The 15,941-nt window shown below is 36.9% G+C and overlaps 1 protein-coding gene across 1 annotated transcript; it reads left to right on the top strand.

Moving 5' to 3' along the window:
• The first annotated feature begins 719 nt into the window (after nucleotides 1–719).
• LOC125788929 (zinc transporter Slc39a7-like) lies at nucleotides 720–15,934 on the top strand. The gene is made up of 8 exons (XM_049472876.1): nucleotides 720–854; nucleotides 3,672–4,147; nucleotides 6,383–6,551; nucleotides 6,892–6,966; nucleotides 7,196–7,318; nucleotides 9,582–9,692; nucleotides 10,822–11,018; nucleotides 13,571–15,934. The coding sequence occupies exons 2-8, from the start codon at nucleotides 3,677–3,679 to the stop codon at nucleotides 13,823–13,825; spliced, it is 1,401 nt and encodes a 466-aa protein (XP_049328833.1). The 5' UTR covers nucleotides 720–854; nucleotides 3,672–3,676; the 3' UTR covers nucleotides 13,826–15,934.
• Nucleotides 15,935–15,941: the final 7 nt, after the last annotated feature.

Here is a 15,941-nt window from a genome sequence, read left to right as displayed (position 1 = left end):
GAGGAAGATGGATGATCACAAACCATCAAACCACCAAACTGAACTGCTTGAATTTTTGCACCAGGAGTAAAGCAGCATAAAGTTATCCAAAAGCAGTGTGTAAGACTGGTGGAGGAGAACATGATGCCAAGATGCATGAAAAAAAAACTGTGATTAAAAACAAACCAGGGTTATTCCACCAAATATTGATTATTTCTGAACTCTTAAAACTTTATGAATATGAAGCATTATTGAGCATTATTTGAGGTCTGAAAGTTCTGCATCTTTTTTATTATTTCAGTCATTTCTCATTTTCTGTAAATAAATGCTCTAAATGAGAATATTTTTATTTGGACTTTGGGAGAAATGTTGTCTGTAGTTTATAGTTATATTTTATAGTTAATTTCACTCAAGCCTATACCTATAAATAGTAAAATCAGAGAAACTGATTCAGAAACTGATATATTTTATCATATTAATTTGCATTATTATAATTCGAGCGTTACAACACGTGCGTTATGATTATGTCCACGTGATGACAAAATAAAAAAAACAAGGGAAAATGTTTAAAAAGAGGCAAAAAAAGAGAAAAAAAAAAAAAAACGAACAAGAAATCCGAACGTTTAAATTCAGTAACACGTGACCACGGCGCCAATAAACACTGAACACTAAGATATCGCGAGATTTGAACAGAAAGCGGCGCTTTACGTGTTCGCAGGATATCTCGCGAGATTTCCCCAGCTTGACTAAACGCCACGTCGGTTTTCAGGGAGAGGAGCATCAGATCTGCAGCGCTTTCTGAGCGAAAACTGCAGATTTTACCCCATTTATTCCTTAAATACAGCGCTACAGCCCGGAGCCCGACCTGCACACAGGTGAGTTCATACCTGTACAGCTCAGAAACAGCAGATTAACCAATGAAATCAGCTCAGATCTCCTGCTGCAGCTCTTTAATCAGGAGGCCATTGTGATCAGATCTGTTATTATCTCTATAAAACACTTTATTCTGCTCTACATCCACTTATACACACAACTCTCACTGTATATATACATTTACTATACACTCTGACCTGCCTGGAGATACAGGAAATGAGAAATGGCTGAAATAACAAAAATATGCAGAACTTTCAGACCTCAAATAATGCAAAGAAAACAAGTTCATATTCATAAAGTTTTAAGAGTTCAGAAATCAATATTTGGTGGAATAACCCTGGTTTTTAATCACAGTTTTTTTTCATGCATCTTGGCATCATGTTCTCCTCCACCAGTCTTACACACTGCTTTTGGATAACTTTATGCTGCTTTACTCCTGGTGTAAAAATTCAAGCAGTTCAGTTTGGTGGTTTGATGGTTTGTGATCATCCATCTTCCTCTTGATTATATTCCAGAGGTTTTTAATTTGGTAAAATCAAAGAAACTCATAATTTTAGGTGTTTTCTAAGCTTATTATCTGCGCTGTTTGAATGGAACCAGTGGAGACTTTGATTTTAATGAGCTGCAGCTGAATTAAACTGGACTAAATCTGTACAATTATCAAAGTTTAAACCTGGATTTACCTCTGTAAAGCCTGTGTAGCTTAGCCTAAAGACGCATTTACTTTTCAAAGGAGAAATAACGCTGGATTACAGCATGTTTTTTTTTTTTTAGTTAAATAGTTCAGCTGGTCACCAAACTTGCTCAGTATATCCAAGCTAGTTTAGATATCCAATCTGAGAAAATTTAATCATGCTGGTAGACCAATAAGACCAAGTTGGTGCACCAGCATGACTTGCATTACCTAGAACTGAGCCTATTCTTTCCATTTCAATGTAAAATCTCCTCTATATCTAATGCTGTGTAGATCATCACTATTATAAAAACAAAGAAGGATTAAGGCGGTTGATCAGTGTAGATTTTGGCCAATTAGCTGGTCATCAATCATGGTAAACCTTACCAACAAGATAGCAAACCAATCTGAGAAAGTTGGATCATTCTGGTAGACCTACAAGACCAAGGTGGTCAACCAGCATGACTTGCATTACCTAGAACTGAGAACTAGTCCTATTGTTGTGTAGCTCATCACTGTTGGGGAAATAAACAAAGCTGGTTAAGATGGTTGACTAGTTTAACATTTTTTCCAATTTACAGTATGTTTTCTTTTTAAGTTTGAGAGTTCTGGATACCAAGCTTAATCAATATATCCAAAGGTTAGGTATCCAATCTGAGAAAGTTTGATCATTGGTAGACCAATAAGACCAAGTTGGTCAACCAGCATTACTGGCATTACCTAGATCTAAGCCTAGTCCTTTTCATTTTAATGGAAAATCTCCTCCATCCAGTGCTGTGTAGATTATAACTATTATAAAAATCAAAGATGGATTAAGGTGGTTAACTGGTTTAAAATTTTACCAATTTACAGTGTGTTTTCTTTTTGAGTTTGAGAGTTTATCTGGTCATCAAGCTAGGTTAATTAACCAATCTGAGAAAGTTTGACTGTGCTGGTAGACCAGCTTGGTCTTATTGGTCTACTTGCATGTTCAAATTTTTCAGATTGGTTAACTATCTCTCTTGGATTTCCTAGAACCAAGCCTAGTCCTTTCCATTCATCTGTCCTTATTTCTACTGAATAATCAAGCTGGTTTAAGGTGGTTGACTAGTTTGGATTTTGGCCAGTTTACAGTATGAAGGGTTTATCTGCTCATCGGTCATGTTCAACCCATCCAGTGAAGGTTGAATATCCAATCAGAGAAAGTTTGACCATGCTGAAAGACCATCAATACCAAGTTGGTCAACCTGCATGACTTGCCTTACCATAACCATCATAACACCACTGTTATTAAAAAAAACAACAACGCTGGTTTAGGTGGTAGAGTTTGGCCAGTTTACAGTATGTGGGGTTTAGCTAGTCACCAAGTTAGATAAATCTATCCAGTTAAATCTATGTTTCTATAGGAAATATATTGTAATAGAAAGCACAACATTTTTTTGTTACTCTAATGTTAAATAAAACATGTATAAGCAAATAAGAAAAAGAATTGATTAAACTAAATTGTTGAGAAAAAAGATAACAGTATAAAGATGCACAATTGTGTAACACCAGAGCTGGACAATATGTATTTTCAAATATATTTTCACGATGCACAGTATTTATTGCAATGTTTGGCAATAAATGCATGTAATATCCCCAATGTTTATTAACAATGTACTTTAACAAGCATACTGTTTACATGTTATGGTGCTAGGTTGCCAGGTATACCCTATAAACCACCCAGTGGTTCTTAGTTTTCGTTACAGGTGTCAGGTGTTGTTTTTTGTTTAGTAACTTGTGATAATGTTTGAAAATATATGTTTTTCTGAGCGTATGGTGGATCGAGTCAGTGTTTAAGGAACATTACAGTGTGCAGTGTTATTTACAGTGTAATCATTTGTCTTTTCAAAATAAAAGTCCCTGTGCTCAGTGTGGTTGAGTGTTTGGGTGGCAGTGTTTAAGGTCTGGGTGTAATTTGCTGTAACAGAGTTTTATTTTTGTATAGTTTTGTTCCTGTAGTCTGTACTCGCTGCAGCTGGGTGGTCTGTTTGCAGACCCTGGCGTCCCCGGTTGGGCGTGGCAGTGTTTGCCCGCTGTGTGTTGGCGCAGGGCGTCCGCTGGGATGTTCCTGGCACAGTTTCAGCTGTAAAAAATTACAGACCTGGTTCTTCTTCTTCCTCTGCAGGTGAGATGAGGGCTTTTCCCCTGGCTGCGCTGCTGCTGGTGGTTGGTTTAGTGGTGCTGGCAACCCATCTGAGCCACGCCCACTCTCACTCCCATGACCATGGCCACGCCCACTCCCATGGACACCACGGGCACTCTCACGGTGAGGGTGGTTGCCATGGACACTCCCACGGTGGCGTAAAGATGCACCACGGGGCGAGCAAGTGGAGCCCCGAGGCAAACCTGCAGCATCCGGAGGAGGAGGAGCTTCATCATGGCCACACCCATGAACACGACGATGGCCACGCCCATGACCACGGGCACGACCACGGGCACGACCACGGGCACCACCACAACCACGGGCACCACCACGATCATGGCCACTCTCACGACCACGCCCATGATCATGGACACGCCCACAGCCACGGTACAGGTGAAGAGAGGGTGAAGCGAGACCTGGAGGCCGAGGGGAGGACCACCCTGGAGCTCTGGATGCAGGTAAAGAGATCATTCATACTGGATACTGAATAGTATTTACTGAATAGTTTACTGAAAACTCTTAGTGAATACTCTATAATTATTTACTTAAATTCAGTAGAGACTGAACCGTTCATAGTGAGTACTCATTTGTAAAGTTTATACTGGATGCTGAACAATTCATAGTAGGTACACAATAGTAATTTATAGAGTATATGCTGAAAAATACATAGTAAATACTGAATTTAAACAGTTAATTTTAGAGTAGATGCTAAAAACATTCATAGTGAATACTGATTCTGATTAGTAATTTATAGAATAGACGCTGAATGATTCATAGTGGGCACTGAATAGTAATTTATAGAGTAGATGCTGAAAAAATCATATTGAGTACTCAGTACTAATTCATAGAGTAGATGCTTAAAAATTCATAGTGAATACTGATTCTGAATAGATAATTATAGAGCAGCTACTAAACAATTTATAGTGGGAACTCATTAGTAAAATTTTGTACTTGATGCAAAACAATTCATAGTGGACACTGAATTTTAATAGTTAATTATAGAGTAGATGCTGAAAAATTCATAGTGGGGACTTTAGTAATTTATAGAGTAGATGCTAAAAAATGAATAGTGAATACTGAATTTAAATAGTTAATTATAGAGTAGATGTTGAACAATTCATAGTGGATCTTCTCTAGTAATTTATGGAATACATGCTGAACAATTCATAGTGGGTACTCAATAGTAAAAAGTTAATTATAGAGTAGAAACTTCACAATTTTTAGTGGTAACTCAAAAGTAAAAGTCATACTGGATGCTGGGTACACAATAGTACTTTTTAGAGTAGATGCTGAAAAAATCATAATGGGTACTCAAAAGTAATTTATAAAGTAGATGTTGAAAAATAGAGAATGATTATGAGAATATCACTATTATAGAATATGGATTTTCTGTCTGAAACCTTCCTCACCCTGTTCTTCAGAATGCTGAATTCAGCTACTTTAATATTGCACCCTCTGCTGCTGACACAGACGTGTAAATAATGCACACTCACGTTCACAGCTTCATTTAGTCCCTGTAGAGAATTACTGCCAATAGAATAGGACCCTCCTGAGCAGAAATGACCTTTTTTAAACTTTTGATTTATGAATTATAATAGTTTCTGAAGAAACGGTGAATGAGAAGGGGTCCCGATCAGGGGCGTTGCTTGAGTATGTATAGATCTTGTGCTCAGCCCAGTTAATTTTATATATATATATATATATATATATATATATATATATATATATATATATATATATATATATATATATATATATATATATATATATATTAACAATAAGTATTCAGATATATAATGTTTAACACTATAATTTGTAGTTATATATAATTTTTTTTATTTATTGGATTTAAAATTGAACAAAGGGTGCACAAATTTTGCAAAATGACTGTGACCAAAAAACAGTATTATGGGTTAAGAAACTGCTTTAAACTAGCAACACAAAGTATTCAAGTATTAAATTCTGGCTATCCACAACATCCAGGTTCTAGATAACTAGTTAGCTAAATTAATTTTCCTTCATTATATCTTACACTAAGTCATGTAATCCTAAATTAATAAACACAACTTAAAGAAGTAATAGTGATCAGCTGATCAGGTACATCAGGGCAAGTTAAACTTTTACATTTATATATTTGTTTTTCTCAAACCTTCATTACCCATTTAGCTAATTCCAAGTTACGCTAACTGACTAGACACAAACTGCATTTTATTAATCACAATTGAGTCTTTTTAACCATCAGAAAGAGTCATCACAATTTACATGGTTAGCTACATTACCTTTCTCTTAGAAAAATCACAGTATATCCATATTTGTTTTAATATCAGCTAGTTGCATCTCAATAATGCAAAAAAAATATATATATATATATATATTTTAGTTTTTTTTAATGAATGCAGCACATGTGCACTTCTCCACAGCATACCGCAAAACCAGCAAGCTGATTGGCTTTTTATCTTTCTCCTGAAAGTCGAAACTTTATCCTTGAAACGGCACCATGATTGATCATTATTAATAATACAGCTGAGCTGAGTGAAACAGTTTGGGGCTACTGGATAATCATTCGGGACTGTAGCCCTGGAAGCCGAGGCCAGGCGACTCTTGTCCATACAGTATATTGAGTATATATTAGCTCTGTAGTTTACGTGTTTATGTCCATATGTTTATTAACTGGGGTGTTGTGTCTGGTTCAGGCGATCGGAGCCACTCTGCTGATCAGCGCCGCGCCCTTCCTCATCCTCTTCCTCATCCCCGTCCAATCAAACACGGATCAGCACCAGAACCTGCTGAAGGTTCTGCTCAGCTTCGCCTCCGGAGGCCTGCTGGGGGACGCCTTCCTGCACCTCATCCCACACGCCCTGGGTATGTATATACACACACTATACACTAATGAGGGACTGCTCATCACCCTGAACACACCATCCCCACTGTGAAACATGGTGGCGGCAGCATCATGCTGTGCGGATGCAGGGAAGCTGGTCCACTTCACAATTATACGCTAGTTTGTATTGATCCATCACTCAAAATCTCAATAAACCACATTTAAGTATGTTTTTAAAAGGTGACAGAATGTGAAAAGGTTGAAGGGGTATGAATACTTTTGCAAGCCACTGTAAATACAAACAAAGATGCTGCAGGAATCTGAACAAATGTAATCATAAAATAAGATCAAATTAAAATAAAAGTCTTTTTCTCTTTACAGAACCGCACTCTCACCATGGAAACGAGGACCACGGCCACTCACATGCCAGCGAGGAGTCACATGGTCACTCTCATGGTATGGCATTGGTTAGGAGGTGCAGTATTGGTGTAAATGATTGTTGGTCCATCAGCAGCCAGAGAGAGAGAGAGAGAGAGAGAGACACACACACACACACACACTCCGGCTGCTGATGGAGCATTTAACTTGCAAAATTAGAAAGATAAATGGGTAAAAAATGGATAAATGTATCTTTTTATTAGTTGAATATTTATTCACATTAACTTTATTTTTTCTGTCTCTACAGGAGCGGCTCATGGTCACATGATGTCGGTGGGTCTTTGGGTTCTGGGGGGAATTGTTGCGTTTCTGGTGGTTGAGAAGTTTGTTCGTCTGCTGAAGGGAGGGCACTCTCATTCACACTCTCACGGTAAAACCTCTTATCGTCCATCACACACCTTTTTATATCTCTCTTTTTTATTTTTATGGGGATAAATTATGGCGTCAAAATGGGGTCAAAAGTTTTGCGAACCAAAAGTATAATCCATAATCAAGAAATTTAAATTTGAAAATGAGAGGACTATTATTGATATTAAGATTTTTTTAAATGATGTTAATAACAGTTATATAATAGTTATATTAATTGTTACCGTTCCGCCTTAAATGCTGCAGCCGCTGCTGTCTGTTAGACCACTTAAGGTACAACAGGAAAGTTAGCCAGCTAGCTACTGAGACAAACTACTAGCAGTTTTTTTTATGCTTGTTTTGAAGAATTCAGCCACAAAACATTGAAAATACACATTAAACTATGGTAATATAGGGACCAACAATTTGTCCTGTTTTGAACTCTGGTATGTCACCCATAATGTTTCCGTTTCATTGTCCAACCCTTGTAACATGTGGCTGGCTGTGTGTTTCGGGTCATTGTCATGCTGGAAGACCCAGCCGCGACCCATTTTCAATGCTCTTATTTGCAGGAAAGTCCCCCTAAAGTTTGTATGTTTGTATGTTTCCACCCCTATGCTTCACAGTTGGGATGCAATCTCATATGGTGCTCCATTAATATTTTTTTTAATAATTGGGCCAACAATTGTTGTTTTTTTCCGAGCTGCTTCCTGTTTTCCTGTAGCTCATCCCAGTCTTCTGCAGGTCTACAGTTTAGTTCCTGGTGTTTTTAGAGGTTTCAGATCTTTGGTCTTGGTCATGGTGGAGAGGTTGAAGTGTGATTGGTTAATTGATTGATTGTGAGGACAGGTGTGTTTTATACAGGTAACGAGTTCAAACAGGTGTAATTATTACAGGTAATGAATGCAAAATAAATATTTACTTCATGCAGTTAAATGCAAATTAATTTGCTAGTTATTTTTTGGATATTGTTTTTAGATTGTCTCACCAGTTTAAGTGTATCTGCGATAAAAAAATGACAGAACTCAACATTCTTTGTTGTAGTGCTGGGCGGTATGGCCAAAATCATATCAATGCATATCACGGTATTTTTCAAGATTCTGGCGGTTTTACAGTATATCACAGTATTTTTATTAGGTTTTTTTTTTTTTGCAAAACTGAGCTTTTATAAAGGTTTGTGACTTACTGTACTGTTAGAAGTACATATAATATAAAACACAAAGGCTTTAAATTAAGGCTTTGGTTAGTATAGGGTTTACTTTGTCCCACAAAATATATACACAATATATGAAGAAATCAGACTTTATTAGCTGAAAAAAAAAAAACAGCTAAATAATAAATAAGACACTTTACCAAAACAACTGGTAAACCACAGTAATATAAAATAAACTGGATTAGAAAAAAAACATTATTTTAACTCTTCTTTAGTCCCTCCAGGTTTGAGTGAGTCACAATAACCATTCAAAACCAGGAGGGAGGAGCAGATATATGTATTATAAATGTCTGTTTAATTAAGTCAGATGACATTATATCTGCACAAATAAATATATACAACAATATATACAATTTTTTTACTTTTTATTTTTTGCATGACTGGGCTTTAATATAGATTTGTGAGTTACTGTACTGTTAGTACATATAATATAAAAAAAACAATACTTTAATTTAAGGCTTTGCTTAGTATAGGGTTTACTTTGTCCCACAAAATATGAAGAAATCAGTCTTTATTATCAGAAAAACGGATAAAGAATGTAAATGTAAACGTATTCCGGTTCTAGTTTCGCCTTTGATATACCGTATGAACCGTTATACCGCCCAGCACTACTTTGTAGTTATGGAAACTCGTAAAATCAGCAGAATTAAATCCTTATTTTTCCTGCTGTATGCGGAAGTTGTAAAAGACAAAATCTGTATAAAGGAAGCGGAGGACAGTAGCTGCTCATCCACAGCTTCACACAGGATTTGTGCTTCAGCCATTGCAGCACCAAGAGAGTGAGAGTAGAGTGAAAACCGAAGAGGACCGAGTGCAGAGCCTTGTGGGACACCAGTGCAGACTCTGCCTGGGGAAAATGGTAATTTAATGAGGTCATTCTGCATGAGAGTGCAGGGACTCATAAGGTCGTACAGTAACACTGCTGTTAATGATGGTTATCGTTTCAGAATTAAATCAGATTTAGAGCTAAATAACCAGGGAAGCATCACTTACTGAATATTTTATACAATTATGATAATTACGATAATCTCATTGTTTTATATTTTTAAACATTGTATTATTTTTACGTTTTCAGCTCCAACAAAAGCGAAAGATAGTGATGGAGAGGAGAAAAAAGAAGACGTGAAAAAAGGAGAGAAAGACAAAAAAGAGAAGAAATCGAAGAAAGCAAAGGAGGAGAACTCTGGTAGGAGATTGACTAATTTTATCATAAATTGTTAAACCAGCTGTTTTAGTTTCCAGAGTTTGCTGTGTTTTTAATGTAAGAGAAGGTTTGTTCCTTCAGTACTGCTGTCAGTCTCTGCGATTAGTTAATCAAATTTAATCATATATCACTTTTTAGTATGAAAGAATTTAAAATGGTTTAAATTAAAATTCGAATTCAAAGGAATTATTATAAATAAAAGGTATAATCTTATAATTCCACGTCTTTTTTGTTCAGATGCATAACAGACAAGACATCATTAGGTCACTAATATAACCTACTGTATATGAAACAATTCATTAACAGTCCCTTACAATTGCAACTAAAATTTCTTCATGTACTTCTGAGTTGTACTGTAATTGAACGATGAAATTAATTCAGAAAAAAAGCTTGTCTACATTATGAGTTTAGCACCGCCTTTTCTTTCTCTTCTTCTCTTCGTTTTTGCACGATAAGGCACACCAGATTATAAAGTGCATTTTGTGTGATAATAGTAGCTAGTAGTAGGAACAGGGGTGTCGAGACCTATAAAGCTAAGCTAAGTCAACAAAACTATAATTCTTCAAAAGAGGGCTGGATGTAAATCTACACAGATTTCTCTGTTTATTTGGGTGGTATTTGTTCTGGTAAGCCAGGGCGATATTAGCTAGCTAGACGTAGACTACAGTCTGATATACTCACCTCTGAACGGAAAAAGTGTTAGCGCTGTGGTTAGCGGCTAATGCTAATGCTCCTCCAGCAGTGCTATCTGGGTTTAGCAGCAGGCTACAGGCAAATAAAACTCCCCTCTGGACGGCCAAAGAGCTAGCCTTTAGCACGGTTAGCATCTAATGCTAATGCTAGTGCTGGAGAAACTTCACTGAAACTCCTGTATAACTCTGTACTTCAGCAGAGTGTCTTTACTGCTCCTTAATACCTGACTGATAGAATTCATACATAAGGAGCACCGGATTATAAGGAGCTGTGATGATTTCGGGGAAAATTTAAAGGATTTTAGTGAACCTTATAATGCAAAAAATACAGTATGTTACCTGCATGTGGGAAAACACGACATTAGGTATAATCTCTCAGTAATCTGGTCTCTGATTGGTTCCCTCTCTCTCTGGATCAGATATTAAGGTGTCTGGCTACCTGAACCTGGCGGCTGATTTCACTCATAACTTCACGGACGGTCTGGCTATCGGAGCTTCCTTCCTGGTCGGGCCGACGGTCGGCGTGGTAACCACCATCACCATCCTGCTGCACGAGGTTCCTCACGAGATCGGAGACTTCGCCATTCTCGTCCAATCAGGATGCACCAAGAGGAAGGTGAGTGTGATGACCTGCGTTTTTACTGGTCAGTTTTTATTAGCCGTAATCTAATAAATAGTTTAATAAAAAATGGGTACCACTTTTAAAATAAGGCTCTTTTATAAAGGGTCTTTCAATATTTTTTTATCTAATAAAGTAATATAAACACTGGGCAGTTAAATAGTAGACATGAAATAGTCTGTAGTAGTTTTTAAATATTTCATAATGTTCACTTAATTTACTACATCATTTAAACACACAAACTGTCCCTTACACCGTGTCAAAATTTCCTGAAGAATTGACTAATAGAAATTCTCAAAATTTACCTGAAAAAAAACTCTTCATATATTAATTTAATATGCACATACCTAGTTTTTAAAGTAGTTCATAGTAACTCAAATAGGCACATATTTCATTTGTTTGAAATAGTTTATTGTAACTTAAATATGCGCATAATTATTTTTTTATAATTAGTTTATTGTAATTCAAATTTACACTTACTTATTTTGTTAAATTTAGTTTATTGTAAGTTAAATATACACATACTTAGTTTGTTTAAAATAGTTTATTGTAACTCAATTATGCACATATTTTGTTTATTTGAATTAGTTTCTTAAAACTTAAATATGCACATACTTGTTTTAAATATACACATACAGATATACACATACTTAGTTTTTAAGTAGTTTATTGCGTACCACTTTAAAATAAGAGTACCTTTATAAAGGGTTTATAAATGGTTTACAATTAGTTTATTAATGGTTACTAATTAGGTTGTAAATACCTTAAAAATCCTTAATAATCAGTTATAACACATACGTAGAAAGGGCAACAATATAGATGGCTGTGATTCACTATTTGGCACTAATTGTAAACCATTTATAAACCCTTTATAAAGGTACTCTTATTTTAAAGTGATACCGTTTATTGTAACTCAGAGTTACAAGAAAAATGCACATACTTGATTTGTTTAAATTAGTTAATCATACATATTTACACAGTTTGTTTAAATTTGTTTATTGTAATTAAATAGGCATATACCGTATTTTTCGGACTATAAGGCGCACTTAAAAACTTTTAATTTTCACAAAAATTGACAGTGCGTCTTATAATACGGTGCGCCTTTTGTATGGATTTTACTCGTCAGGTTGTAAGGAGCAGTAAACACACACTCCGTGCAGCGTTATAGAGAGTTTCAGTGCTATACAGAGTCCAGAGCCGTGCAGCTCCGAGGCTGGAGCAGCAATAGCATTAGCTAGATGCTAACCGCTAAGCTAGCTAGCTTATTCACTGAGATCAGTATTATCTAAATTTTACTCGTCAGGTTGTAAGGAGCAGTAAACACACACTCCGTGCAGCGTTATACAGAGTTTCAGTGCTATACAGAGTCCAGAGCCGTGCAGCTCCGAGGCTGGAGCAGCAAATAGCATTAGCTAGCTTATTCACTGTTCAGAGATCAGTATTATCTAAATTTTACCCGTCAGGTGTAAGGAGCAGTAAACACACACTCCGTGCAGAGCAGCAATAGCATTAGCTAGATGCTAACCGCTTAGCTAGCTAGCTTTTTCACTGTTCAGAGATCAGTATTTTCTAAATTTAGCACTTTTAATACTGCTGGAGCAGTATTATTAGAGTTAGATGCTAATCGGTAAGCGTTCACTGTTCAGAGGTGAGTTAATATCTCACTGTCTTACCAGAACACGCAGGATTACTCAGTGTAACGCTGTCGTTTAAGTTTGGGTTAACTTTACTAGTTTAGGTGACTAGCTAGCGTGCTAGCGGATAGCTATGCTAACGCTGGTGCAGCAAGCCTTAGTGGACATCTGGAAATCTAAGCTTACTGTAAATAAACTGAAGCACGTAACTCACCCAAATAAACAGTTTTCAGGAGAGGAATCTGTGTAGATTAATATCCAGCACTCGTTTGACTTTGAAATAGCTAGATTTGTATACTGAGACGCTCCACCGGCAAGCGACCACCCCCGGTGGGGGAAGGGAAACATGGCGCCACCCCTGTTCACTTTGATATAGGCACCCTTTCTAGTGTCACTTAACGCGCCTTATAATGCGATGCGCCCTATGTATGGAAAAATAGCAGAAAATAGGCGTTCTTTGATAGTGCGTCTTATAATACGGTGCGCCTTATAGTCCGAAAAATACGGTAGTTATTTAGTTTAAAATAGTTTATTGTATCTCAAATTTGCGCATACATGCTTTGTTTGCATTTTCTGCTGCAGTGCTGTTTGCCAATCAGAGGCGATATATTTGCATGTATGCATATTCATGAGCAAGAGCATGAAATCTCGTCTTTCTTCAGAGACCAGTAATCCAATGAACTAAAGCAGGGCTAAAAGGAAACACCGGAACACTTATTTTCACAAAAAAAAAAAAAAAACGTCTCACATGGTTTCATTTATTTATACGAGAGACACAACTAGACATTATAAAATTAATGAAAAATGATGGAATGAGGCGTTTAAATTAGTTTATTGTAAAAAAAAAAAAAAAAAAATACACATACTTTGTTGTTTTTTTTTTTTAAGTAGTTTCTGCTCTCTGTTTCTGTTCAGGCCATGTGTCTACAGCTCCTCACTGCTATTGGTGCGTTGGCGGGTACAGCCTGCTCCTTATTGGCTGAGGGAGTGGGTGCTGCCGCCACGGCCTGGATCCTCCCCTTCACCGCCGGCGGATTCGTCTACATCGCCACGGTAACCGTCCTCCCGGAGCTGCTGGCGGGGCGGTCGAGCGTGGGCCAATCGCTGATGGAGATCATGGCTCTGCTGTTCGGGGTGGGGATGATGGTGCTGATCGCCGAGTACGAGTGAGGGAAGACGGAGGATAAAGGAGAGATAAACCGAGGGGGGGAGGAACGGGGAAGAGAGAGAGAGAACCGGCTGAAGAACGACGGCGTTTGGCTTTTTGAATTTTTCAGAGACTCAGGTTATTTAAGAGCTGAAGATGATGGTTATTAGTAAAGCGAGTGATTGGACGAATGAGTGAATGAACGATTGAATAAACGAGTAAATAGGTGAGGGGAGTGACCATGTGGGGCAGGGGGAGGGGCTTTAAAAGAGAACTGCACTAAAAGATCCAAAGACTCGACACTCTGCCTCATCCAGCATCTCCAGGGACCAGCAGAGTGGGGCTTGTGGGTCAGATACTCAATCAAAATTCCTAATACGTCCTGGATACGGGACTGAATTACTGTTAGCCGAGACGCGCACATGTTAACTGAGGTTCTGCTTTTGCTTAATTGCTTAATTGATTGATTGATTGATTGATTTCTTCGCGTAAAAGTTGTCTTGTCAAAATGATGTCCAATTAAAACCTTTTTTTTTTAACAAATGATTTATTGAGTTTTGACCCGTTTAGGTAACTATAACTGTTGGTTATTTTGTTTTTTTTGATTATTGGTTTACACTGTTTATGTTGTAAGCTTGTTTTCATTGGTTTCTTAGCCGAGATCAGAGCTTTTAGGCTACGTTCACATTTACAAGCCAATTTATGCTCCCTAGTTCACTCTCATATTTGAGTCATGAAACTATGGATTCCACTAGGGGTCTATCGCCAACATATTTGAATATGGTGAACTATATTATACCCTGATATATTGTTCCATATCACCCACCCCTAATTATCACATCAGGGTTCTAATTTTTTTTAATGTTTTTATCAAAAGAAAAAATCACACTGTTCTCATTATTTCCCATTATATATCTACTAGAGACAGATTATCTCTGTCCAGTATCATTTATTTTACTTTAATCCTGGATATATGGAGATATTTGGAGTGCATTATTATTATTATCATGACATTCTAATTCATTGACTTCTGTTACAAATCTGATAAAATTCTTGTAATTTTTTATATCTCTGATAGGAATGCATCATATCATACTGTATGCAATAGTAACATTTGACGTTTTCATTTTGTTGCAGTAGTGTATTCTTAAAATGAAATATATATTATTTTTATTTAATGTTTTGTTATATCACTTATCATTATTATATCATTATCGCAAAAATAACATGAAACCCCATATTTTCACAACCTGTGTAGTTATTTAAAAACATATTCGACTAGTCATCATTTCCATTATTTGCCATTTGCTCCACTTTTAAGTTGTAATGTGAATGTAGCCTTAAGCCCTGTCTGAACGGGATTAGTTTTACACTTAAACTCCTGCATTTGGACTGCAATTGAAAAAACAGGAGGATCAGTTATTTTTTAGGCTTTTTTTCTCGGTCACCTGACATCACGGCGTTCAGTAGCTCCTCCATTTCCATGTAGGTGTTTTTCTCAGACGTCCTCCGAGGTAAAATAAATTACAGGCTGAATTATCTACTGTTTTTCTCTGAACTCCATGCTCCTCCGGTAATTTTAGTCCCGTCCGGACGCACATCTCTGAGTTTTTTGATCGTTCTGGAAGGAAATAAAATCACAGCATAAAAAAACAACATAAAAGCGAAAATGATCCCGTCAGATAGGGCTTTAGTCTGTTCTGAACACTCCGCCTTTTTTTTTTTTTCAAAAATGTTTCACTGTTGTGATTCTGAAACTGACATAAACCACTGTCCAGATCACTTTCTGTTCTCCTGTTTAGAAGCTCTTTTATATTTATAGTTACTAAACTATCCCTGTCTACATGTCTTATCCATGTATTTTTTATTTTGTTTCGTTTTGTTTGTGCTTGAATTCGCTTGAAATGTCTCCATCTACCATCATTCCTTACCATCTGTTTTCTGAATGTTCTCTATGGTTTTTACGGGCTTAGAATTGTGCAGTTCCTGGACCAATGAAGGTGGTGAGATCGGGACGATGATTTGTGTCTGAAGCTCTACGTTTGACCAAATCTGTTACTGCTGGGATTTTGTTTGCTGACCTGTTTATAAAATGCTGGGAATGTGGATGAAATATAATAATAGGTTTCCAATCCTGCA

The sequence above is a fragment of the Astyanax mexicanus genome, unplaced genomic scaffold, assembly GCF_023375975.1.
Source record: "Astyanax mexicanus isolate ESR-SI-001 unplaced genomic scaffold, AstMex3_surface scaffold_31, whole genome shotgun sequence".
In the NCBI taxonomy this organism is placed as follows: Eukaryota; Metazoa; Chordata; class Actinopteri; order Characiformes; family Acestrorhamphidae; genus Astyanax; species Astyanax mexicanus.
This window is presented reverse-complemented; position numbering and strand designations above follow the sequence as displayed.

What these genes read in the sequence shown, in the direction of transcription:
- LOC125788929 (XM_049472876.1), top strand. Translation starts at nt 3,677, where the DNA reads ATGAGGGCTTTTCCCCTGGCTGCGCTGCTGCTGGTGGTTGGTTTAGTG. An exon ending in CCTCATCCCACACGCCCTGG is followed by an intron (nt 6,552 to 6,891) that starts GTATGTATATAC and finishes TTCTCTTTACAG; the next exon opens with AACCGCACTCTCACCATGGA. An exon ending in CTCTCATTCACACTCTCACG is followed by an intron (nt 7,319 to 9,581) that starts GTAAAACCTCTT and finishes TTACGTTTTCAG; the next exon opens with CTCCAACAAAAGCGAAAGAT.